This window comes from Carassius auratus, unplaced genomic scaffold (genome assembly GCF_003368295.1).
Source record: "Carassius auratus strain Wakin unplaced genomic scaffold, ASM336829v1 scaf_tig00214935, whole genome shotgun sequence".
In the NCBI taxonomy this organism is placed as follows: Eukaryota; Metazoa; Chordata; class Actinopteri; order Cypriniformes; family Cyprinidae; genus Carassius; species Carassius auratus.
In genome coordinates this window covers 52,574-78,050 of record NW_020527867.1, presented here as the reverse complement: position 1 = coordinate 78,050, position 25,477 = coordinate 52,574, and the positions used below count along the sequence as shown (strand labels likewise).

Below are 25,477 nucleotides of genomic sequence, written 5' to 3'. Positions count from 1 at the left end.
GGAAAGCTTTCAGATTAACATTTTTCTCAGGACACTCTCTATAATTCAATGCCAAGCGAATCAAAAAATTGCAGTGCATTTTTTTCATCTGCTTTTGTACACTTGATACACTCTGAGCTGGAGAGTGAGGACAGACTGTATTTGAGTTTGGCTGTAATAATGGAAATATGCCTCTCTAATAAAGCACTTGAGGAAGCCTGTCAGCCAGCACTTACAGCAGATGACAACATACGAAGAATACTGAGTGACAGCACAAAAACATGGGGTTTGGCTTCTGCTTTTCTTCCATTCATTTTACTTTGGTTGCACTTTATAACCTGAAAGGTCAATGTTGAAAAATCCTTGCATGTACGTTTACAGGAGTTTGATGGTTATATAAGCCTTATTTAATTAGAATACACAGGCTTTTTAAGAAAAACTACAAATACTGTATAAAGAGATGTAGGCCTTGCTAGGATCCAGATAAAGTGGTTGCTAGGGTGGTGTGGGCTTTGCTAAGAGGTAAATTCATGGATAAATGGATCTGGCAGATGCAGCTTGAAAATTCCAGGGAAATAACAGTTCCGGTTTCAGAATAAATTATTAAATATATAAATAGATAAACGAAACCTTAAAGAGATAGTTTAGAGTTATTTCTCTCCCTTCTCTGGAAGTCAGTTGGGAGCAACAACTGTCTGGTTCTACAAAAACATGAGGACGTAGCATAAAACCAAATGCATGGATGACCTTATACTGACACACATCTGTTTTCTTTCTTAGCTGTTTACATAATCGACTGTGTTTACAATAATACTTGCCAAAAGAAGTATTTTAACATAACTTTGTGTGTATGTGAAAGAGGAGTCAATTCGGTGTTCACGTGGTATTTGAATCATGCCTCTCTCTCTCTCTGAATGTGTGCTTCGGGTGTGTGCGGCAGCAGCTGAGCACACAGAAAACAGCCTGCGAGTTAAAATTGCTTGAATCTATAAATTGGCATGACAAAACGTACACTATTATGGTGAAACTTAACAGTTAATCCGCGAATCACATGCGTGCTGAACCGTGGGACCTGGTCCATTGGGATCATGGATCAAGATCCGTTGCACCCCATTTATAAATAGTGCATATAAATGTTCTCTTTTTGTGCATGAATATGATAGAAGTGGCCTCTAGATAGATATACTTACTATCCTCACACAAATCCACAAATTACTTTTTGAGACCACACTCCCAAGTTAAAACCCCTCACAGAGTGAGTAATGTGTTTATTAAAAATGCATTTAGAGTTGGGGTTAGTTATCTTTATTTAAATACCATAAAATCAATTGAAGTCCACGTAAGGATACAAAAAAGGTTATGTGTGTATGTAACTGTAAAATATTGACTGAGGAGTGTGTATCAGTGGGGCATCTGGCCTTAAGACACTAACAGTACGTATTGTGATAAAAATAAATTGTGTTCTCTGAACAGACCAACACAAGTCCTTTTCCACAGACATCATCAATCCCCTCAGAAGCACATCCTCCAAATCGACTGGAGAAACAATCCCACTTCCTTCTCCACAAACACACAAGGAGATTTGAAAGGATAAAAAACTACTCCATCCCTTCACTTCATCACTTAATCTGGGCCTATCAGGAGAGAGAGATAGAGGGTCTTTTTATCTCCTCTGTGCAGTAACATTTAACAAACCTTGAGCTGCAAGGAAGGAATGACACTTGCTATCAAACCATAAATCTCTAGATGTTTCAATCTTCCTTTAAAAAAGTATTCCTCCTTTAGGAAAGTGCCAGTGAACTCAAACACATTCTGCAGTACTACTCATTAAAACCAAGATGCTTCAGAAAATGACTTGCACTAGCAACATGCACAAAAAGCCAAAACCTCCTACACACACAATTAACTAAAAAAAAAAAAAAAAAAGAAAACACATGGTTGTTATTTTCTGTCTGTTAATTCACTTCACCTTTAAATTATATATTTAATTGTACTTTTTTAGCTCATTGAACACAACTCATTAACTCGTATAATCAATTTAATAAGGCAAGATATCAAACAGTAGCCTACAAAATCCAGGCATAAAAAAGCAATTACTTTCAATGGTTTTCCGAGGTTCTTAGTAGAAGAACTTGTGTCAGTATTCTAGACTTCTCTAGAGAAAGAAATAAAAGAGTAAAGCTGAGCTCAGGACCCTTTGTGTAAATTAATTTAGTCACATGGACACATATTTACCCACACACACAAACACACATATATATTTATATATATATATATATATATATATATATATATATATATATATATATATATATATATATATAAAACTATGAGCATGAGGAACATTTCGGAGTGTGATCTTGGTATATTTCTTTCAAAAAGATATTAAAGTTTCATTAAGAGAACCTTATATTTATTTATTTTTATAACAGTACTCGGACTCCTTTGCCAGCCAGAGTTAGTGTGATGAATTACTAACCAGAAAAAGATTGAAAACACTTGGGCTCAAGGGCATGTTTACTCAAGTTTTGAAACTCTTGAAAAAAAAAAAGAAAATTGTTATGTCACCGTTACATTATGTTACTTTTAATCACTGTCTATTAGTTTCAAGGTCGTGTATATGCTAATGTGATTGTAAGCATTGACAAACATTATAAACTTTGACAAACGTTTTCTTTTTCTTTTTTTTGAAGATATTCGCATTTAAAATTCGAATATACTTGCTGAAACGAAGATAAATCCCCTAAAAGTGCCAATTCTATATAAACTGTATACGCATGTATAATGTTAGATAGGGTTAATTGCATCAAATCCATCTACTAAAAAATAAGTGGCCTAAAAAGAATCTTAAAACTCTTAAATTATCTGCTAAGCATTGTATCGTTGTTATTTTGTTTATTTTTTAGACTTAATTAGAATAAAATCAATTATTTTGGATAAAAAGACTTTGAATTAGTATCCACGCATCATCCATGTGGTTATATCATGTGGGCGGCAGCATAACTGCTTATATTGAATGTTAAATCCACAGGACATTGCTCAATCACTAAGTCACAAATCCCTGGTGTCCGGTCCAGTCCACACCCTGATGGGCCAGTTTCTCCTCATCCGTCACGGGAGTCACGACCTTGACTCGTTGCCAGTCTACACCAAATGATTGCATTTTAAATCACTTTAAAAATTCAGCTCTTAAACAGCCCAAGCTCATCGCCTGGCGTTAAGCTGCCGCTTGCTGCAACATGATTTAAGCAGCACCTCAGCTGAATATGCTGAACTATTGTTTGAATTAGATACAGCCATAAATCAAAATGCCTGCATAATTTACCTGATATATACTGTAACTGCAAAACACAATTACTCAGTGTGATATATATTTTGGTCATATCGTCCACCCCTAATGGCCAATATTTAAATTTCAATATTTAAATAAAAAAATAAAATAAAAAAATAAATTAAATAAAATACAGTAATTCATTTCAGTGCTATTTAGGCATCACAACATAATGGATCGTCTTTTGAATTTTGCTGTAATTATTAGTTTTTTTGCAGAATCACTTTAAGTACTTAAACCCTAAAACTAAACAGAAATTTGCACGCACATATTTAAAAGCTAATGATGAAGCGTTAAAGCACATTAGCGTTGTTTCGCATAGCTCGGATCAAAATGAATGTGGTAAAATGCATTCAAGTTCTTTCCTCAGTTTTGACCTCAAATCAGTACTCATCTATCTTACAGTCCTTATCGACTTTTACCTGTCTCAAGGACACGGGCTCATTTCATAGAATACTTTGTTGAGGTGCCACTCCAATAAACACCTTCACACACTCGCTCAAGGATTCATTATCCGTTGTTTTTGTCCTTGATAGGAAACAAACCGAATTGACACTTGGTTTGACAATAACCAAACTTACCATGTCTCATCATGCTCCTGCGGAGGTCTTAAAGATCTTTTCCTTGGAATTGAAAGACAATTCTGCATGTTCAGTATAGAATAGCAGCAATGTATGATTAATCTTAGTAGGTGTTTGTGTCCATTTGAGACCCTTTCAGTTGTCTGTTTGCTTTCTACAGGAGCCGCACAAATACATTTTACTCTTGTTTTGTTATTAGAAGATTTTTCCCCCAACAAATCATGACATAAGCTGTCCCCGTTCAACCTCAATACCTCTTCTCATAAGAGGCTGGTTTATTTCAGCAGATACTCCTGAGATCATAAAAGAGTAAGTGAGTGGAGAAGACTTGTGTTGAGCCGGGCTGCCTTCTACGCCGATTCCAAATAAAGTATTAACTCCGTGTTAAGAATCCATTAGCATTCCCATGATTCTTTGTGCCATATGCCTCCATTATGTGACAGAACAATGGGAAAACTGAGGCGAACAACTTTGGGGAGATGTCACAGTGTGCTGAGGAGTGTGTGTGAGAGAGAAACAATGAGGGAAAGAAAGAGAGTGTGCGGCAAAGGGTCGAGAGATGAAGGCTGAGCTCTAAACTCCACAAAAGCTGTAAATTGGCAATATCAATCAGTCTCTCAGCCGGAGAGCAAATGTTTTTCTTCGCTTGTTTATTTGAAATCAAACTCTTTCTTCCACAGGCTGCGTCTTATGCTCTGAGCTATTACATGCTTCCTGTACAACATTTTGCAAGAGGAGAGGCTGAAATTTCTTTCCTTGTCATCGTAGTAAATCGAGTGTTATCTCGGGTCCATGATTTCCGTGATGCTGAAAACCTAGACAGAATTGTGGAATCCAGTTAAAAAATGGAATTCAATGTAAAATGCTGAATATAACGGAATTCGACAAAAAAACTTGGATGAATAAATCAAAAGTAAGGTTGTACACTTAATCAAATCTCATTATGGATTAATGTGTGGGAATATTAAATAAAACGTCTCCATGTGCAGCATGTCAGTGTGTAAATGAGTGACAGTTTAGTCTACTATACTCAAGCACATACACACTGCAATTCTGGCAAATAAACGGGTAATGTGTTCCGCCAATTGTTCCTTGGTCGCTAGATTTTGCAGTTTCACCCAGTAAATACCCGGGATATGTGCGTTCGTTCACACACACACACAAAAAACAAACTTAAAGGTCCCGTAACGACACGTGACATCAGGGCGTGATGTGTAATGTAAGACTTGAAAATGTTAGGCACGTTATACTTTCACTGAATCTGGCGAACGATCTCGGCGTCAGCGTGGAATGTGAGGAACTAATTGACCTCTGCTTCATTATAGTTTGCACATATTTTTTTTGTCGCAAATGTTGATTTTCCTTCAAAACAGCCGATAAACGAGTCGCGCGATAACGTGTTTCATCACTAAGACACGGCATTAGATCTGGATTTTGTTCACACAGCGCTCATCCCGGGATTGAACCCGCCAATGTTACTATGTCCCCGACCCAGGTTCAATGCCGGAATCAATCACGGGACGTGTTTGCTTTAACACAGAAGGCGACCCAGCAATGTTCCGGAAATTTGCCAGGTCCGAAGTGCAGAGAGAAAGGGGCTTTATAGTGTTTTCAGCCTCTACCCTCTCGCTTCATAAGGATAAGAACACATGAACTTCATCTCGCATGCTTTGAGAGTCACTTCACAGGCATTTGATTTGATAAAACTATTGTCAGATACACAAGGAAACTAGGGCTACAGTGTGATTAATCACATTCAAAATAAAAGTTTATGTTTACATATGTGACCCTGGAGCACAAAACCAGTCTTAAGTGTAAATGTTTAAAAATTTAGATTTATACATCATCTGTTTAAAAAAGCTTTCCATTGATGTATGGTTTATTAGGATCTGACAATATTTGGCCGAGATAAAACTATTTGAAGATCTGGAATCTGAGGGTGCAAAAAAATCTTAAAAACGGAGAAAATCTCCTTCGAAGTTTTACAAATTAATTCTTAGCAATGCATATTACTAATCAAAAATTAAGTTTTTATATATTTAAGGTAGGAAATGTACAAAATATCTTCATGGAACATGATATTTACTTAATATCCTAATAATTTTTGGCATAAAAGAAAATATAATAAAAATATAAATTTGACCCATACAATGTTATTTGGCTACTGATAAAAATATACCTCAGCGACTTAAGACTGGTTTTGTGGTCCACAGTCACATATGTGTGTGTACTCTGTATATTTATTATGTGTAAAGAAATACACATGCATATATTAAGGGGAAAAAGATTTATATAAAAAATGTTTATATTTATTTATAATATAAATTATATACGAGTATAAATATACTCTTTATATATATATATATATATATATATATATATATATATATATATATATATATATATATATATATATATATGTATATATACACACACACACACACACACACACACACACATAGGTGTGTGTACTCATATACATAATAAATATACACAGCACGCATATAGTAAAGTTTCTAAAGGAAATGCTAACGTTTTCAATATAACCTACCAAAATAAACATTTGGTTAAATTTGAGGAAAGTATGGCTTACCTCTCAAAGTAATAATAACCATAACAATAATCAATTTTATGCATTTATTAAAATATTATATCTGAACGAGCATCACACAATTTTCCATCCACGTTTTGATTTAAATTGTAAACCTCTTTTGTTCAGCACTTATTTTGCCAAAAAAATAAATAAATGAAAAATAAAGGAATTGGCATCATGTCATTTGATTACATAAAAAAAAAAAAAAAAATTACTAATATTCATTAAATTTTCTTTAAAAAAAATAATTATTTAATTTAATACATTTAAAAAAAAATTTTTTTTGAAAATAAATGTATATTAAAAACATAGAAGCCAGAAGAAATAAAGCAGATAGACTATGGGTATTCTTAAATTCGAATAATCAGTCATGACTCTGAATAACAATATATAATATTAACTACAACTAATTATATAAAGCTTGTACACCTGTCTAACTAACTCTTCAAATGTTGGACCAGTCAACCTATATGATCCCAATGTAACCGGAACTGACCATTAACACGCTGATTATGAATATAGCTCTCAACGTTCAGAAACCTTCAAGCAATGCCATTTTAAGAACCGTCCCCCTTGAGAACAAAGCACACAGTTCACATAATAGTAAAACAGACTTTTGGCCTTATAACTCAACATGTTTCCAGCCTAGCTTTGAAAATTCAGCTTCAGGGCATTGTGATCTAGACAACTGGACTGTCTTTCCTCAGAACTGTGCATGGTAAATCGCATTTTTGTTAGAGGTCCAGGCACATTTTCATCAGATAAAAGCATGCATGAATGAAAACAAAACAAAAATAAAGCAAAAGGCTGATTCCTGGGAAAAGAAGCTAATTGTCTAGGGATATTACTATGACTACAGTCTCAAAAACAACTAGCATTAAACCAAGGTGGATGAAACAAGTTGATTACAGCACATGTTTGCTAATCCAACCCTCTACATTGCAAGTAAGTCACATATGCGACAAAAATCTTCACTCTGGGCTACTAAATGATGTCTACTATTAGCAATGGCTAATAAATTTGCAGATTTTACTCGCCAGATTTGGAGGCTAAGCATAAGTTTAGCACAGATATATTTTCACTCACCGAACACTCTTGACTGAGCAATTCAGAGTTTTTCTCTCCATCAGGTGATCTGTGCTATTTTTCAGTTCATCTCAATGGATGCGCAGGCACCTGTAGACTATTTAACGTACCGTGCACTATAGTGTAACAGCACATGTCTCGTCGTCACTTTGGTTAGAGCAGAGGGAGAGTATTACATATATGCAGTGCTACATGTAAACAATATTTTTTGTTGTATTTTCCTGTTAAAATAATGGAGTTCCTTTAGATTTTTTAAGCTTTTAAGACTGCCGGGTTTTCCATAAGTGGGAGGAACTAATGCGCAAACGGCAATCTCTTTGGCTGGTGCTCACCTATTATCGTCCCTGTTTTGATTTCAGCTAATCAGTTTGAGTGAACGGAAAAACAACCTGATTGATTTTCATGAATCCAGCAGCTTGTGATCCAACTTGTCCGTAGAGGGTTGCAATCCTAAAACCTTACAGTCTGTGCATGACCTAAGAGTCACAATTTCTATTTTCTCTCCCAGAAGAAACAGGAGATAGATGTCTATGGTAAAGACTGAACTAATGCATAGAGAGGTCAAGACCAGCATCTGCTCTCAGACATCAATTAATGTTGTGAAGAAAGAAAAGCTCCAGGTCTCTTTTTAATAAGAAATTTTTATGAGAAGATTATGCTTTTGTTTCATTAAAATCCAACAATTCATTAAGACAACTGATTCCTTCAGAAAGCCATAAAGACTTTAAAACAGCAATTTAATGACACATAATTGCTCAGAATACAGAAAATACTGTTTATTGGGAAAGGCAATTTTCCTTCAGATGATAATGATCTCTGCTTTTTTTCAAAGGAAAAAAAAAAGATTGTTTTTACCATGTAAAAGTTTCAGTAAGAGTTTTTTAAATCTTTATGTTTTGAGCCTCTTATGCTTATAAACTCTGATTAGTGTTAGATAAATAGTAATACTGTGAAATATTATTGCAATATTATATATATTTATTATATATATATTTATATATATATCGATACTGATTTTGTGTTCAAGAGATTTACTTTTTGTATGATTAATTTGGAAAACATCTATGTAATATTTTAGTAAAAAACTATATGTTTATTCAGGAATGTTTGATTAAGAGAAAGTAAAAAAAAAAACTGCATTTACTTTTAAACCCTATACAGTTATTTATCTGCAATTTATTTGATAAATAATAATAAATTCTTACAGACCCCAAACTTTGAATGGTTGCTCTTCTTAGTACTTGGCAGATATACAACCAGTAAAACATTGGACACACTTGACAGAATGTATGTTTATTTTGATATATCTCAGAAAAAAAAAAAAAAAAAAAAAGCAAGTTCTAGTTGAAGATTGGTTCTTCATTTTGTTTTACAACATAATTCCCAGTTGAGTTATGACGACTATTATTCTAAAATAGCAAAACAAAGAATAAGTAGGTGCATCAAAACTTTTGACTGATGGTATGGAAGTCTAAAAAGTTTGCTTGTTTGTTTTTTTGCAAACTTTGCTCAGTATTTTAAGGCCAACAAGATATACCCTAGGCACAAGAAAACAAAGAAAAACAAGTCTAAAATGTGATTCCTGCTGTGAGCTCTGGGGTTCTGGAGACAATGTACATTGTAACATCCAGCATCGGAGTACAACCTATATTCAGACAATTTCTGAAAAGGTCTTCAAACTTTTTTCTAAAATGACCAACTTCAAAATCCTAGAAAACTCTACCAGTTGAAGCAAACATGCCATTAATTGCATTATAAAAATCACAGATATAATGATTTTGATTGCTCGAGACTCTATATGTAAAGCTCAACAAGGGATTTTGGCAACAACTTATTAAGTTAACTAGTTAGACTAGTATAGTGAATCTGCTTGCTACTTTTGCTTGAAAGTTTGAGATTTGCAGCCAAAAACCTTGCCCATTCCTAAGACAAATCAACAAAACCAAGTTTTAATATGGTTTGTACATTAAGCAAATGAACCCGCAAAGAAGAAACTGCAAGCAGTGTAAATCTAACGAGAAGACATTACCTGTGTGACCAACGGCTCCAGCAACCTCTCCACAGTCAGCGTGCGAATCTCAAGACTTTTGGGGTCCCATTTTAGCAGGATTGGGGACGTAGCGCTGGTCATGTTTACTGTGGAAAGAAAATAAGGGGAGTGAATACTTGAAAGGATGAAAGAGATGTTAAAAACTAAGAATGACAGTTTAACAGGATGATAAAAGGAAAGAGGTGCAGACATCACAGACTCAGTTTTCAGTTTCATGCTACATGTCTTTCTTAACAAAATCAAAGGCAGGTGAGCCTGCCACACATCTATTATTAAAGCTTCTTCATTGAAAAGTCTTTAAATGTTGCACTCCAATCTCACTTAAATGCTAAAATTGTGACTTTAAAATATTGACACACCGTATTACATTAAAAGCTAATGACTTCAAAATGAGTCTTAATGTGGGATCCGGACATTGCTGAGCAAGTCAGACTGTATTATCTTACTTTTAATAAGGAAAAACAAACACACAGACTAGCGGCGTCCTATTATATTACCCAGAAAGTTATCTAATTTGTTCAAATATTATTATTACAAACCTAAAACAGTCACAAAGTTCTCAAACATCACAAACTTTTACTTTAATTTGATATCTCAGTTCCTAGATATCACATACCTTTGGTACAACAGTTGAAGACTTACAGTATTAATTTATTTTATCTATCTATCTATCTATCTATCTATCTATCTATCTGAAGGGTCATGTGACGCTAAACACTGGAGTAATGTCTGCTGAAAAATCAAGGTAATAAATTATATTTTAAAGTATTTTAAAATAGAAAATAGTTCATTTAAACTGTAACCATAATTTTTTAAGTTTTTACTGTATTTTTTTATCAAATAAAAGTAACCTAGATGAGTATGATACTGTTCAAAACCTAACAAATACATTTTAATTTATTTACATACTTTTATTTATTTTTTACCCCAAATTTTGAATGGTATATGGTACTCTGAATGTTACTCATTGTAAGTATAGAATAGGATTGTGTGTGTATCATATGCTCAAATGTTGATAATAGGTTGTAAAATATCTGTAGGCCACCAAATTTGCACTTTCTAAATGACGGAAAATGTTTCTGTAAAGAACAGGATAAGTACACAAGAGACAGCTAAAGTACTGTTTACATATACCTACAGTAAGACATCGTTTACAAATGTATATCTTGCCAAGAACGCCATTTTGAGATGCTGCCACAAGTGTGAGCTTGTGCATGATGTCTTTAAGTGTCATATAAGGTCAAAAGCCTTGCTAGAATCAGCTACTGAAAAAAAAAGAAAAAGAAAAAAAAAACCTAGAAACCCTCTGCTCATGATGCCTTAGTGACTATTAACTTTCATTTGGTAGTGGGGATCCTTTAACATAGGGGTTTCCAATCATATTGTCATTCACTGCAACACTGGCCCAGATTCTCTCCAGCATCTTCAGATCCCACATCCAGATACTCATTGACAAACACATATGCATGTACGAAGCCCAGCTCCAGGCCCTTTGAACACCGGTAATGTAAGCAGGTGGTTCCTGATTACGGTAGACATCTAAGGTACACGATCAGGCCGGCATAGCAGGAGGGAGAAAACTTTACCTGACTGAGTGGAAACTTAAGAGTAAAAAGCCTTCAAGCTGTGAGTGAATATGGAGAAAAGTGTGAAAGAGTGTGCGAGTTCACTGAGAAACAACTTTTATAGAGGTGTGTGTTTTTTTTTTTTTTTTCATGTTGCCTCTGTAAGAGAACTGTTCAGAAAAAAATCATGAACTGGTGTTTGAACAAATCTTTAGAGTGAATGATTAATTCAAAAGAAATTCTAGAAGCTTTGCAATAATATGTAAAGGTGTACACATGTTTTATGTAATTCTTTCTGTTTCTCAAAAGGAAAACTGAAAATACTGTAAACCCTTTAACAAAAAAAAAAAAAAAAAAAAAAAAAAACTTTTATTTACTTTTTTATGAAAACTAAGCAATTGTTTATTTTAAAACATCTAATTATCTAGAAATAGTGATGCTTTTATGATTTTTTTTTGTTCTGGAGTCAGTTCACATGGCACAATATGAACTGTGCTATTGTGATTAAATCAAGATGCGAAATTACACTCAAAAAGACAATCTTGCATCATTTGTAAGGTAGTGTAAAATAATGTGTCATACTCTATTCAAGGTTTTTCCCCCTCTTCATAAAGATTTAACAAAGTGTTTGAAAATGTTCCAGAATAGCATTGCATTATGTTGAACAGATTAAAATGTAATATTTTCCAAAAACTGGCAATAAGAAAGTTGGCTTGAACCTTTTTTCATTAAATAAAATGTGTTTTTCCATCTCATTGACACACATTGGAGCAGTCTGGCGTGAGAAGAATCAGCATGAGATCTGCTGTTTGCTCCAATCAGAGTTCCTCACTTGTCAGTGAGCTACACCTACAAATAAAGGCATCACTATTCCTTTGTGCTCAAACTGTGCCTTGCATTTCCTCTTTTCTGATGTAGCTGTCAGTGAATCCTCAAGAGAGGCTACTGACAGTCTCAGTCACCGTGCCAAACACTCCCTAAAGCACAGTGTCAAACACACTCCAGTGTCCTGCACATCAGATTAACAGCTATTAAACCTCACCTTCCAGACCTCTCCTGCTCAGTATGTCCGTTTTACTCTTTACTAATTTGTGTAACCATTTTACACTCCAACACAGTACCTTAAGTTCAACACAAACCTCCTTCTTATCAAGAACCATATTTTTCTGCTCTAAGGTTCTTGAATTGGCTATACAATTATATAACGATAATATAAACATGTATGTACATTATAGGATTTGGATAACCATTCTTGGTTTCTGGGTCCTTAAAGGGGTCATATCATGCTGCTAAAACGTTTTGCAACGTTTGAACTGCCCAACTTTATAGAAACAGCCTTTGTGCCACAGATGCATTGCAGGGTACAGTTTTAGGAAATAGTCCTCATCCTACATAAAATACACAGCACACATCTGAATATTTGGGTTGGACTGATCTGGAAGAGTGTTGAAATACCACTTAACCACTGATTTCTAGTCCTGTCCTCTTTTGGAAGGCCAAACAAGTAATTTCGCTTTCACAACGAAACACAGTGACTCCACGACATGGCAGCAGCGGCAACAGAGAGACTAAAAGTTAAGACTTTATCTTTGTGTGAAAATTTGGGTGGCGTTATAGGAATCTTCCCACATTGTGACGTAGAGATGTGGGGGCGGGTTTGAACGAGCTGTTTTAGGGATAGTGGACGAGTCTTGGCTTTTAGAAAGAATTATCTTATTGGTTTTGAGACTTTATTCTTTGCAACTTTATAGATCTTCTTTATGCACCAAGAGCTTGTAACGCTCCAAAGACAAAGGAAAAATGTAAAATCGTATCATATGACTCCTTTAATAAAAAAAGTCAAACAATTTATAAAGGATTAGGTCATGGACGGCAGGAAAGTTCATTTTATGGCTTCAAGGCTAAAAAATAAATAAATAAATAAAAACCCTCCAAGAACATGCTGAAATAGACTTCAAAATTATTTGTAGCAAATGAAAAGTGTTCACAGTGAGCTGACCAGTATATCACAAAGCCACCTCCAGTAAAGCGTGCCGGAAACAAGCTGCGCAAGATCTATTTCAGTGCCATTATCACCGAATAATGCTTCAATTATCCCATGGAAATGGGAAGAGGGATAATTTTGTGCCTGGTTGCCAGGATGATAATAACACCAGTCATAAAAAGGAGCACAAAATGGCGAAAACAAATGCATTTTCTACACACTGGAGTCAGGATGGGTCAGAAGGCTGATTGTTTCAGACCCATTAGCTTTCATGTGCAGAAACAATCATGTTAACTGAGAAACTTCCACAAAGACAAGGCAAGGCTTAACAGTGGATGTGACAACACATGCTTTTGTGTTGCCAATTGATGTATTCCTGTATGGTTTAATTTACACAACATGGCATTATTTTAACATGGCATTACATTTATTTTATTACAACATATATACAACAAAATATGTATATATACCTATACATATATATATACCTGACCTACAGTTCACAGCAATCCATTCAGTCAGTCTAGCTTAAATAGGAAAATAACTCTTTTATGCAATTTACATATGGGTCAGAGGGGATGATTAATGGCATTTTATCACATTACTTTTTAAAATGTAATCACACTACTAACAAATCAAACTGCAGCCCACATATAACCAGCGATAAACGTCTGGGCTGCAAACCTGCGCTGTTGTGTGACGCTCAAAAAGTCGAGAGGATTAAAGACAGCTCAATCAGGCAAGACTCATCATGACCCCATCACACACACATGCACAGACACACACACACCTTTAAGCACAGTAGACTAAAGCCAGCACAGCCATTTTTGACCTCTTTTGTCCACTCCAACTCCTCATGCTGACCTCAATATGCCGGTGCTACTATCTTTTAAAAAGTGTATTAATGTGAGAAAGAGACACAGAGCAGACATAAAAGATATGGAAATGAATATAAAATGACATCAATAACTTTGTGTGAATTTGAGGGAGTATTTGAGGACACAAGTTCACTGGAAATATCAAAGGATAGCTGATTGTGTTTTGCATATTCATGCCATGCATCCTAAATTTAAACCCTGAGCCTAAACTTCTTTGTAGAAGATCCTGTCCTGGAGCGGTCAAGATTAAAGCTTAGATTATCCCACGCTAAATATTAGACAAGCAAATCATTCAATTCCCACAAACATTCATCCTTCCAGTGTGCCTACCATTAAAACCCAAAATATCTTCTGTATTTCTAATACAAATTGGGGGGTCATCATAGCCCTTTTACTGATCTGAGACAAGTTTTTATCCCACAACTGAAAGTAAATTGAATAAGGTCTTGTTATCAGATATTTTATAAGCAGCTTTAGATCAACTGGTCTCAAATCAGTGAAATTTTGCAATTTTGCGACACATATTCAAGGACAAAAACATGAATCACCTGCTATATATATACATGATTGGACAAATCAACTAGCAGGTGGAGCATTAAAGGGTATGAAATCGAAGACAAAAATTCTCTGAGAGGGTTTTAGCTTGCTGCTGACAGTATAATTACTATTAGGCTGTTAACATGTCCGAGCACAGCTCTCTGTCAGCAAACTAAAACTGGCTGAAGTCTGACCTGCCCTACAGTAGGTGGTAGCAGTGGAACTGGTGTCAAACTAAGAATCTTCTTGTGCAGTTCTCTCAGAAATTGGCTGACAGCAGGAATGACTTTGTTGCCTGCTGAGGAGGACAAGAGGGCATAGCTGCATTTGACAGGGAGCAACTTAAAACTCCCTGTACCATTTCACACCGCATTTTTCCTTCCACCTTTTAAACCAACCCTAATCTCCCAATATTCCTTCCTCCACAAACTCTGTTCTTCCCCGTGTCATAGGGAAAGAATAGATCAAAAAGGCATTGAGAGGGGAGCAAAAGAGAGAGGAGGATAAAATGGCAAAGTAGAGGACAAGAGGAAATGCAGCAAGAGGGAAACAAATGAAGAGAGAGAGGGTGGTGGGGGGGGGGGGGTAGTGGATATAACAGGAAGGGGAGGTGGGATGGAGAAGTATGACAGAGAGAGGCAGAGAGAGAGATGGCCCAGAATAAAGAAAGCACACAGCAGATAAACGGTGACAGTCAGATTACTGCGGAAGTCTCTGGAATATGTCAGTGGCTAATGGTGAGATGCCCACAAGGACCAAAGGGTCCGCAAAGCTCCAAAATATGTTTTCATTTTCTGCTTTAGTTTACTTGTCTTTGACTTTTTTTTTTGGACAATTTTCTTGAATGAATGAATGAATGAATAATAATCAAATAAACTGTGGTGACATTTACAGTAAAAGCCATTGTGTGTGTGTGTGTGTGTGTGTGTGTGTGTGTGTGTGTGTGTGTGTGTGTGTGTGTGTGTGTGTGTGTGTGTTTTGCACATTTTTCCACAATGGATTAATTAATACGCATCAGACTCAGTGTGCAGAGACCTTTAATCTGCATCTTATAAATGATAGGCCTATCGGGTATAAATCTCTGGCTGTGTTTACACTTGGAAGTAACATGCCGTCAGTCGGAACATAGTGCGTTTACACTTGGCAACATCAACTAACTTTTCACGATAACCGATCAGATCTGTCATTCCCACGCAACATTTAAATAAGTCTGCAAAGGATGGCTGATGCAAAGTCAACTCAAAGTGGTGTGTTTTTTGTTTGTTTGTTTGTTTTTTAAACCATTTTCAGTCGCAGGACATTTTACAAATCCAAATAACTGTATGATTCTCCCTAGCTCTCCACAGCCTCTCTCTTCTGACAGTTCTGGAGACAGGGGGTGGGTTATGTGTGAAATTCAAATTTCCAATTTCCTGGGCAGGTCATTTGTGCATTTGCACTTGTCTTTTCAAAGTGTATGTGAACAAAATCCGGATACAGGTCCCATGTTAATGCCAAGTGTAAACGCAGCCTCTATGTGCTGATCTTTCCTGAAGGGATTACTCATTAATGTGTATTAACTCATTTATTGTGTCACTCTTTCCTATTCTTTCATTAATGGGAATGCAAGTGCATTTCAGTGTTAAACTAATCAGAAAAAAAAAACTGTCACATAAATACCAAATTGGTACTGTATTTTACAGATGGCTTTTTCCTGTCTAATTGACCAGTTTCATACCAAATTAAACAATTCTTCATTTAATCCTTAAAAAATTGCAGTTAGAGAAATACAAGTCATATTTTACCCGAGCAGTTAATGTGAGTTTACAGTCTGAACTTAAAGTTAGGAGATAAAGAGGCTGTGCACAACAAAATAATGGCAAGAAAACATGTCTCTCTGTTTAGTTTTTTATCAGGCTGCATAAAAAATCCAGATACACAGTGCCAGCAGTGTAGCCTGATTAACAAGAAAACGGCTCTTACAAACCAGTTCTTTAATGAATCTTTCAAAAGGATTCACAAACTAAGCACACACTGTACCACTTTGAATCTGTCTCATAAACCATCCACTAAATTAACTCACTGAATCAGTGCTGTTCCTGAATGAACATTTGATCTGCAAAATGTCATTATATTTCAAAAAAATTACACATTGCGCTTATCGCTAGGGCCATGCAATACATAACGTCAGTAATAATAGCGTAATTGTTGTGCAAAACCCATTCAAACACCCCTACAGAGTGCATGCATGAAGTCTAGACTAGTGTGTGTATGCATTAAGGGAGCGTTCTTTCACTGCACAATTCAGTCTATTAAAATGCATTTAGAATGATCACAAATTCAAGACATGGGGTTAGAAAATGTATATATTTATACAATTTCATAAAGTTAATCAATTTTGTATGAAAAGTGCCATTTTGTCTGCGAAAATTACCATGATTACACATTTTTACAACAGTTTACACAAATTTAAGTAAGAGACTTGCATTTTAGACACCGTGTTTCCTGGTTTTGTGCTAATTCGACAACAAAACTAATTCCAAAAAAAATGCAACAGCACTGTTTTGCGTCTCTGAGCAACATTACAGTGTTTTGTTCCTGAATGAATCAACTGTTTAAATGATTCAGTTCAATTGCAATGACTCAGATTAAATGCATTCATGGCTTGCATTAAACAGAGTGTAAATACATCTAAATGCCACTTCAAATTCAGCTTCTGTGTCCCTCTGCATCGCAAAGATGAATTTAGTTGATACTAATTTCATTTGCTTAAGGAGTCAGCTTTCCACGGCAGTCCTTAAGATACCAGCAAAGTAACACATTCAGCAAAATATCGTCTAACTACCATTATCGATAAAATCTCAGAAATATCAAGATATTCTTTTTTGTTAATATTGCACACCCCTCTAAATGTGATAAAATCCAAAGTCAGTTAGATGAGTGTAAAGATCCAAACTTTGTACTCATCGGGAAGAAGGAGGCGGGAACCGGTGCACAATCAAAACTCATTTTAATATCCAAAATAAACACAACAGCGCGTCAGCCCCTCACGGCGACTGACGCGCACAAATAAAAGCAAACACCTAAAATAATGTCCCAGGCCTGGTCCTCTCTCGTCCTTCACGGTCGTCGCTCCAGTTTTATATCCTTCCATCTCCTACGTGGGACTCGATACTAGCGGTGGGGCTCAGGTGCAGCTCATCTCCAATCACTACACCTGGCCTCACTCCTCGTTCCCACGCCTCTCGGCCCCGCCCCACTCGCCACAATGAGCATGTAGCAGGGCTGTCAGACTAACAAGCCCACAGACCAAACTAACACCAAGGAGGATTGTGAGCAAACGGTCTCTCTGATTCACTAATCTTCATTCAGACAGAGAATGAGCTCTGGGCTCTGTTTTGTTTCAGGCCGAACAGATGCACAGATTCTCCAAAAGGCCCACAGTAACCACTGCTATTATCAACAGAGCATTGTCTACGATCTCACATGAAACGCCGAAAGGAATTATGACTGGTCTTGTTTGCTCTGCCTCAAGACAGTCATTATACAGATCCAAAAGATATCCTTGTGATCATTTCAGTAACTGAAGTATAGTAGCTGTGCATTGCATAAAGAAATAGAAATCCATTAACTGAAGATCTACGTAATGCAATTGAGCACTTGCAGTATAGACATCTCCATGAATTATAATGGGAGCAATCTGATGAGGTCATAATGGCCTTTCTATATCTATCCTGTCTGCTGTGCCTGTCAACTATTTTGCTGCCTTCCAAACACTGGCATTTCCTTAAGGTCAAATGACCTTCTATTACCTAACAACCAATTATTGAGATCATGGAATAATCTGAAAAGTGGTGAAGATCAGTCAACTCAGAATTGCTGTTTATAGGAAGCTCAGTCACAATGGATTGTCCCACCACTTATCGCACTCAAACAACCAATTGCCACTCCACACATCTCTCTCTACCTTTCTCTCTTACAAATTTACGCACTAAAGCACTCAATACCCCAGTCCTTTCTCTTTCAGAGCAGTTTGCTGTTTACCCAGATTAAGTCAAAGCTCAAAATGAGGTTAATACTTAGATAAACACACGAAGCCATGTAAAACAAGGTCAGGACCGGCAGCAGACTAGAGCTTCCGTTTTTTTTTTTTTGTGCTGTAACTCATAATGGAAAAAAAAAGGAAACGGTCCTGGCTCAGTGATTCGAGACGGTTTCACAGATGACACTGATCATTAGCTTCACATCTCTGTTCCCCAGCAGTTTAAGAGCATCGTCCTCAGCCGAGAGAGCATCATGTGCATACTCTGTTTGGGAAAAACTACTATGGAAGTCGGTGGGGACCAGCAACTGTTTTGTTACCAACATTCTTCAAAATATTTTTGTTTTATGTCCAACAGAAGAAAGAAACTCATACAGGTTTAAGACAGTTTGAGGGTGAATGATACAATTTTAATTTTGGGGTGAACTAACCCTTTAAATCTAACATCCTTAAAACTGCACTTACATACATTCAAAAGAACTAAGAAATAAATGCATTCAAATGTATGCAAATAACCGTAAAAAAGGTTAACCCAAAAATTACCATTTAGACATCATTTACTCACTTTCATGGCATCCCATTTCGATGTGTTGTATGCTAAACTCTTTTTATGTGATCTGTTCCTTCAAGAAAATACTCTTTATTATAAAGCAGGGAAAGCTCTTTCCAATTTAGATGCTGTTATTAGCTTCCAGTCCAAATATTGCATATTTCTTCGTTTCTTGAAGAGGCATAGAGATAACAAACGGGTCTGGGCTAAATTGATGAGGAAATTTCTCACTTATTGCTCTCTGGTGACAAATGGCGTGCACCAAAATTCCAACTTTCATTGCAAAACAAACTGACAATAGCAGCAATAGTCAAATTACTCTCAGCAGAAATTGCTTCTGGAGATGAAGCTAATAATGTTTGGCCCTGCTATTTCTGGGATAGGTAAATGAGCACTGACAGCTAATTTCAGCATTTGTGAGGAGAACTATTTGAGGATTAGTTCACACAAAAATTACAAATCTTTAATTTGCTCATCCTCATGTTGTTCCAAACCTATCTGACTTTCTTTCGTCTGTGGAAAATGAAAGTAGGAATTTTGTACTGGTAGCTCTTTTCAAAGCAATATTGATAAATGAGACCTTGGGATATCAAGCTTCAAAAAATGACTTATTTTTCACTAATGATTTTCTTCTCTAGTAAGCCACAATCTCTATAACCAGATCAGTGTGTCATTGAATTGGTTTGAGAATTGATTCTGATTCCCAAACAAATCATTAAGTGAGGTTTTGTCAAAAAAAAATACGATGCACCAAGGAAAGATTCTCGTAAAGATTTTTCTTTGAATAATGACTTTAATTTGCTCTGTTCTTAACACAAACCTGACTTCAAAAGACTTGAAATACAATGCAAAAGTTTCAAACAGTGCAAAAAGCATGATAGTCTAATTCAAAACAGAATACATTTAAGTTTTTAGATGTTGAAATGAAAATCTCGATGTCATGTTCCTTTGCAATTCAGTAAATTGCTTTAATGCATGAACAGGCAAATAAGATCTGTCCTTGGTTTGATTACAGATGTATTGCAGAGATGCCAAAGAGAAATGTCAAAGAGAAAAAATTATATTTTGAAGATTAATGTTCAGACATGAAATAGGATTGCTTCTCCACTCACAGCGCAAAATTTCCCAGCATACTGAGCACAAAAAGCAGATGTCTAAAAATTATATTTTGATGTAGCTGATATTGTTTAAGGCTACAACTAGGCCGAAAATCAATTGCGTTTACAGTCGAACGCCAACGCACCCATCATAGGGGAATCCTAATAATAATTGAACAAAGTAAAGTGTACGGTTTTATAGATGTCCTTAAATTACAGGTCACGGTGACTTCTACAGTCCTATTGATTTCCCTCAGTAATAGAACTAAATAAGCCAGCCAGGAGGGGAAGTGACCATCTGTCCAATGCTGCGACTGCTGACACCTCAAAAGGAGGTAAATGGGCTCAGCTTGCCTAAAACACCCTGAAGTACGAAGACTGGCGGTCACTTCTGTACCTGAGTGCTTTAAACGCTGATAGTGGAGCTAAAACATTCATTGACCCCCTCATAGATTTTGGCTAAGGTAACCAAAGTTAATTAAGAATGTTAATTAATGTTGAAAATCTCAAATATAGAAGGTCAGGGAAGCATTTGAAAAAAAAAAAAAAAAAGTTACTGAGTAAAGTTAAGAGGAAAAGGACATATCTAAAAGACAAAGGAGGACAGATCAGTGCAATATACTGTGCTTTAACACACACTGAAGAAGTATTTGTGCTATAGAATTTCCCTCAGGGGTGCTGAATGCAGGGGAAGAAAATGGAGAGGAGAAAGTATAGGCTATAGAAAAAAAAAAAGAAAAAGAGGAAAACTAGGGTTGGAAATACTATTTTTTCTGACTTGAAGAGAAAAGTAAAAATAAATGCATCTTATTTTGTACAAAAAGAGAGAATGAATCAGGCCTTGTTTACTGGTATTAGGATGTTTTCATCCCGATATCATCACGAGTGAAAGAAGCAAAATATAGGTTCAAAAAACCACTGCCTAAGTCACTGAGTTTTCAATTTTCAAACATTCCAGTGGTAATCAAAAATGCATGCAACAGCTTTCATTGTATAGCCGCTTGTGTGGTTGAATATCTTCAAATAGCCTCAAATAAATAAATAAATAAACTGAATAGGGATATGCCGGTATCAATTTTTCCTGTTACGACCAGTTGATAGGAATTTTATTCTTAAAATGCATTTCAAACTCTATCATATAATTATTCACGGTATTTAGAAGTGCCCATGATAATATTATCATGCATATTCATTACGATGATATATTGCATTACTGAATACCGGCACTTGTCTAAAACTGAACATACTGAAGTATTTTTGTGACATGAAAAAAGTATACCAAAACAGACTATTTAGACTTTAGAGATTAAAAATGATTGCAAAAATAAATTAAAAAAAATCCTTATCCTTTTAATTCACTTCCTAACCTGATCGTTGGTAATCCGTGTAACATGGGTTTGTTCAGTCCAACTAAAGGCATGTCAAGTGTGGCAAAATAAGTGGGATACAGCAAAATGGGAAAATAAATAAATATAGTTGGGTTATAAATGAATTTTAAAAAATAAATATTTTGTTAAGGTAATTGGTTTAAAAATTATTTTAGCTACAACAACAACAAAAACATGTTGAAAGTTAGTCAACTAAATTAGTGTATTTAACTGTAGCTAAAATAAATTGATTGCAACCACTGACCTTAAAAAAATATATATAGTAAATTAAAATCTTTTTTTTTTTTTTTCAGTGTGTGCCATGGTGAGTTATCAGTAAATTTCAATATATGAGAATTCATAAAGTATGACTATTATTAAGTAGAAAATATGAGATTATATAAATTCAATTTAAGTTTTAAAAAATCATTAAAACTTCTATATTATAAATAATAATATTATTTACAATAAATATTGTTAGTCCAGAGGAGGAACCCACAACAAAAAAAAATAATATTGTACAGAAAATGAGAAAGATGGGGGGAAAGAGAGGGAGACTGTAAGATGACTTCTACAACAGGTCCTCCATATCCTACAGTGGGATGTTTTTTGCAGACTGGGTTGGAGAAAGAATGCTACTGAAAAAAGCAGGAGGAACAGATCAAGTTAAAGAAGAGATGGATAAATTGATGCAGTCAGAAAATGCTTTTGTTGACTAATCACAGTCACACATGCTCGAGAAAGAAAATGAGACCAGCCCTTTTGCTAGTGCCCTTTAAATTCTTCAGGGAGACGCCATGACAAACTGGTTCAGATAAAAAAAATAACAGCTTTCTGAATGCTAAAGTGCACTGTAAAATAACTTTTTTTCATTTCACAAAATAAAACAGTTAAAACAAAATAAAGTATCAAATATAAATGTCAAAATGACTTGAAATAAAAAGTTTCAAAATACTTTGCATCAAGTGCAGTTTGCAGTCTATCATGAATTGTGATTTGTTTGTGTTGCTTAAGTTATATCTCGCAGCATCACTGGTTCAGTTAATTCTGCAGTGCTGCAGGCGTCTCCAAACTCAAAGGCCCTGCTGTTTGCAAACGAGAAGATCAGAGAAGTGGCTTTTTGCTCAGCATCTCTCAGAAAAATATATACAGTACTGCTGCCGCCTTCTCAGAAAATGCTAATCACTACTTGCAATGCAGACTTTTAAAAACAACTGTGTCTCCAGCTAGATGCTCCCCTTTTGCACCGATCCACCATCACCATGCTTTCCTAAAATTCTCCAAGCATATGGTTCTCGGAAGACCAATCACAACGGACAATAAAAAAAAGGCTGTAATGTGTTGGTAGATGCATTTACTGTATGATGCAAAACCAAATAACTTTTTTTTTTTCATTAAAAAATTCTGCAAAGATCAAGTGGGAATAGGATAGCCATGCACTAGAAAAAGAAAAAAAAAATTCTAGACATCTAAACTAGGAATACTAATATAAAAATATTAGTTTACTGTTCTGAAAATAATTTAAATTGTCCTAATAAGGCATCCACCAGCAAAAATGACAGGCCTTTAAAAAAGTTCTTGTATATTTCTCATTATGCTTTTATCACAAAATCTTGGATTCAAGCTTTTTTAATCAACTCGTTTTCTTTCAGTTAGCACATTTAGTATTTAAAAAAATAAATATATATTTAAAAAAAAAGTATCACTCAAAAAAACTGAGGTGAATGAACTACTATCAGTCATTTCCAAAAAGACTTCAAGTTGTGTGAGAGCAAAATCAGTAGGTTTCAGTCAAGTGCGATAACATTACCTAGAATTTTCGTGGAAAAGTAACTCTTGGTGAAGATGACAGGAATACAACATGAGGACGTTAAGCAAAAATGCAATGCTGGATGACAAGGCTTAAAATTACTTTGGAACTTTAAATCAACAAGAACAATGTTTCTGTCTGAGGCAATTTGTCATTTCTAAGCCTCTGTACTGACCTGACACCAGTTTAATGCTTTCTCTTTTATAAATGTATGAGAATATGTTCAAGACAAGTATAGAGGACAACATCACACAATGTACTAGGCCACATTAACATTGATTTAAATGGGTGCTTCAAGTCTTTCCATATTCGTCACTGCTCCCATTACTCAGATTATAGTGCATAAGCATGTGAGTTCATAATGTCAGAAAAGAATAAGTGGGAGGATTCATGAAATTTGCATATGGTCTGTGGCACATGCTCAAGATAATACATTAAAAATGTCTTCTTAATTAAATAAAGGTAGAGGCAAGACAAAAACAATGCCTTAGATCTAGGATATTAAAAAGGGCTATTTCTGCCAGGTTCATCCTTTGAAACAAGTCTCATTTCAGCATTACAATTGATATTTCACAGTACTTGTCCTTCGATCTTTTTCTATGCGTCACTGGAAAGTCCCAACTAACATTTAACTGTGACAATAAAAGTTTAATCAAAGGCAATTTCACCTCATTATTTAAAGGTTGTCTGAAAACTTCTTCATGTGCACATTTATAAGCAGATTCACAAACAGAAGAGCAATCGACTTACTGAATTAGTCTGAAACCGCAAACAAATGCTGCTGATAAAATCGAAACAAATGTTTACCATTTCAAATCTGTTTAAAAAAAGCCAAAGACGGGTCTAGAAATATTTCACTCCTGCAAATTTGAGTAAAATAAAGTCTCTGTACATTTAAAAGGCATTTGGACGTTTATACTACCATTCAAAAGTTTGGGGTTGGTAGGATTTATGCTCTATTATGCTCACCAAGGCTGAATTTATATGATTAAAAATACAGTAAAACAGCAATACTGTGAAATATTTTAAATTAATGTTTTCTATTTAGATATATTTTAAAACTGTATTTTACTTTATGAATTTTAGCAGCCAATACAGACTTCAGTGTCACATGTTCATTCAGAAATCTTTCCTATATGATGATTTGGTTAAAAAAAAATAAAAAAAAAAAAAAAAAAGATAATAATAATAATAATAATAATGATAATAAATATATATATATATATATATATATATATATATATATATATATATATATATTATTGCTGAAAACTGTTGTGCTGCTTATGGTAACAGCGAAAATTTTCTACAGGATTCTCTGATGATTAGAAATAAAAAAAAACAGCATTTATTTGAAATAGAAATTTGTTTTTATTATTATTATAAGTGCATTAATCATCATTTATTGATTATTTAATATGTGCTTGATCAATAATAAAAAAACGTTTTTAATAAATAACTGATATATGTATAATTAAACATATATATAGATATAAATTACTGTTTTGAAGATAGATCGCACAAGATTTTATCACACCTTCCTCATATTTTACAAAATTTACTCAACCGCAGTAACACAGTTACTCATCAACTAGTATCATGATAACTTTCTTATGTTTTGTCTTAATTTTGAACAGCATAAGTATTGCATCATTCTAGGTCTGTGCACGAATAGTCGAACATTTGAATATTCGTCTGTAATTATTACCCGAACAAAAAAAACACTATTCAGATGTTACTATGTGTTGATTTGCTGGCCGTAATTGCAGGGAATCCATCATACATCCTAATCAGTTATTTCTAAATGAAATGGGTGGCGCTGTGGAGCGTGTTAACAGTTGATAGTATTCGTCGTCATTTGCCTCGCAAAGTTTGGATTTACTTTGATCTAAATGATCTTACTAAATGATCTGACAAAATTTAATTCTAATCAAATGAATAAGTGAAACTGATTCATCATAATATCACCACCACAATGAGAAATTACATGAAATCTAAACACAGTCGACTAGGGAAAGACATCTGTCCATCACTGCATTCACGACTGC

The 25,477-nt window shown here is 35.0% G+C and overlaps 1 protein-coding gene across 1 annotated transcript in view; it reads right to left on the bottom strand.

The window, feature by feature from the left end:
• LOC113093272 (catenin alpha-2-like) overlaps positions 1 to 25,477 on the bottom strand; it is a 71,981-nt gene that overhangs the window by 42,299 nt on the left and 4,205 nt on the right. The window contains exon 2 of the mRNA XM_026259062.1: positions 9,600 to 9,706. Coding sequence (XP_026114847.1) covers positions 9,600 to 9,701 — 102 coding nt within the window. The 5' untranslated portion in view covers positions 9,702 to 9,706. The remainder of the gene's footprint in view (positions 1 to 9,599; positions 9,707 to 25,477) is intronic.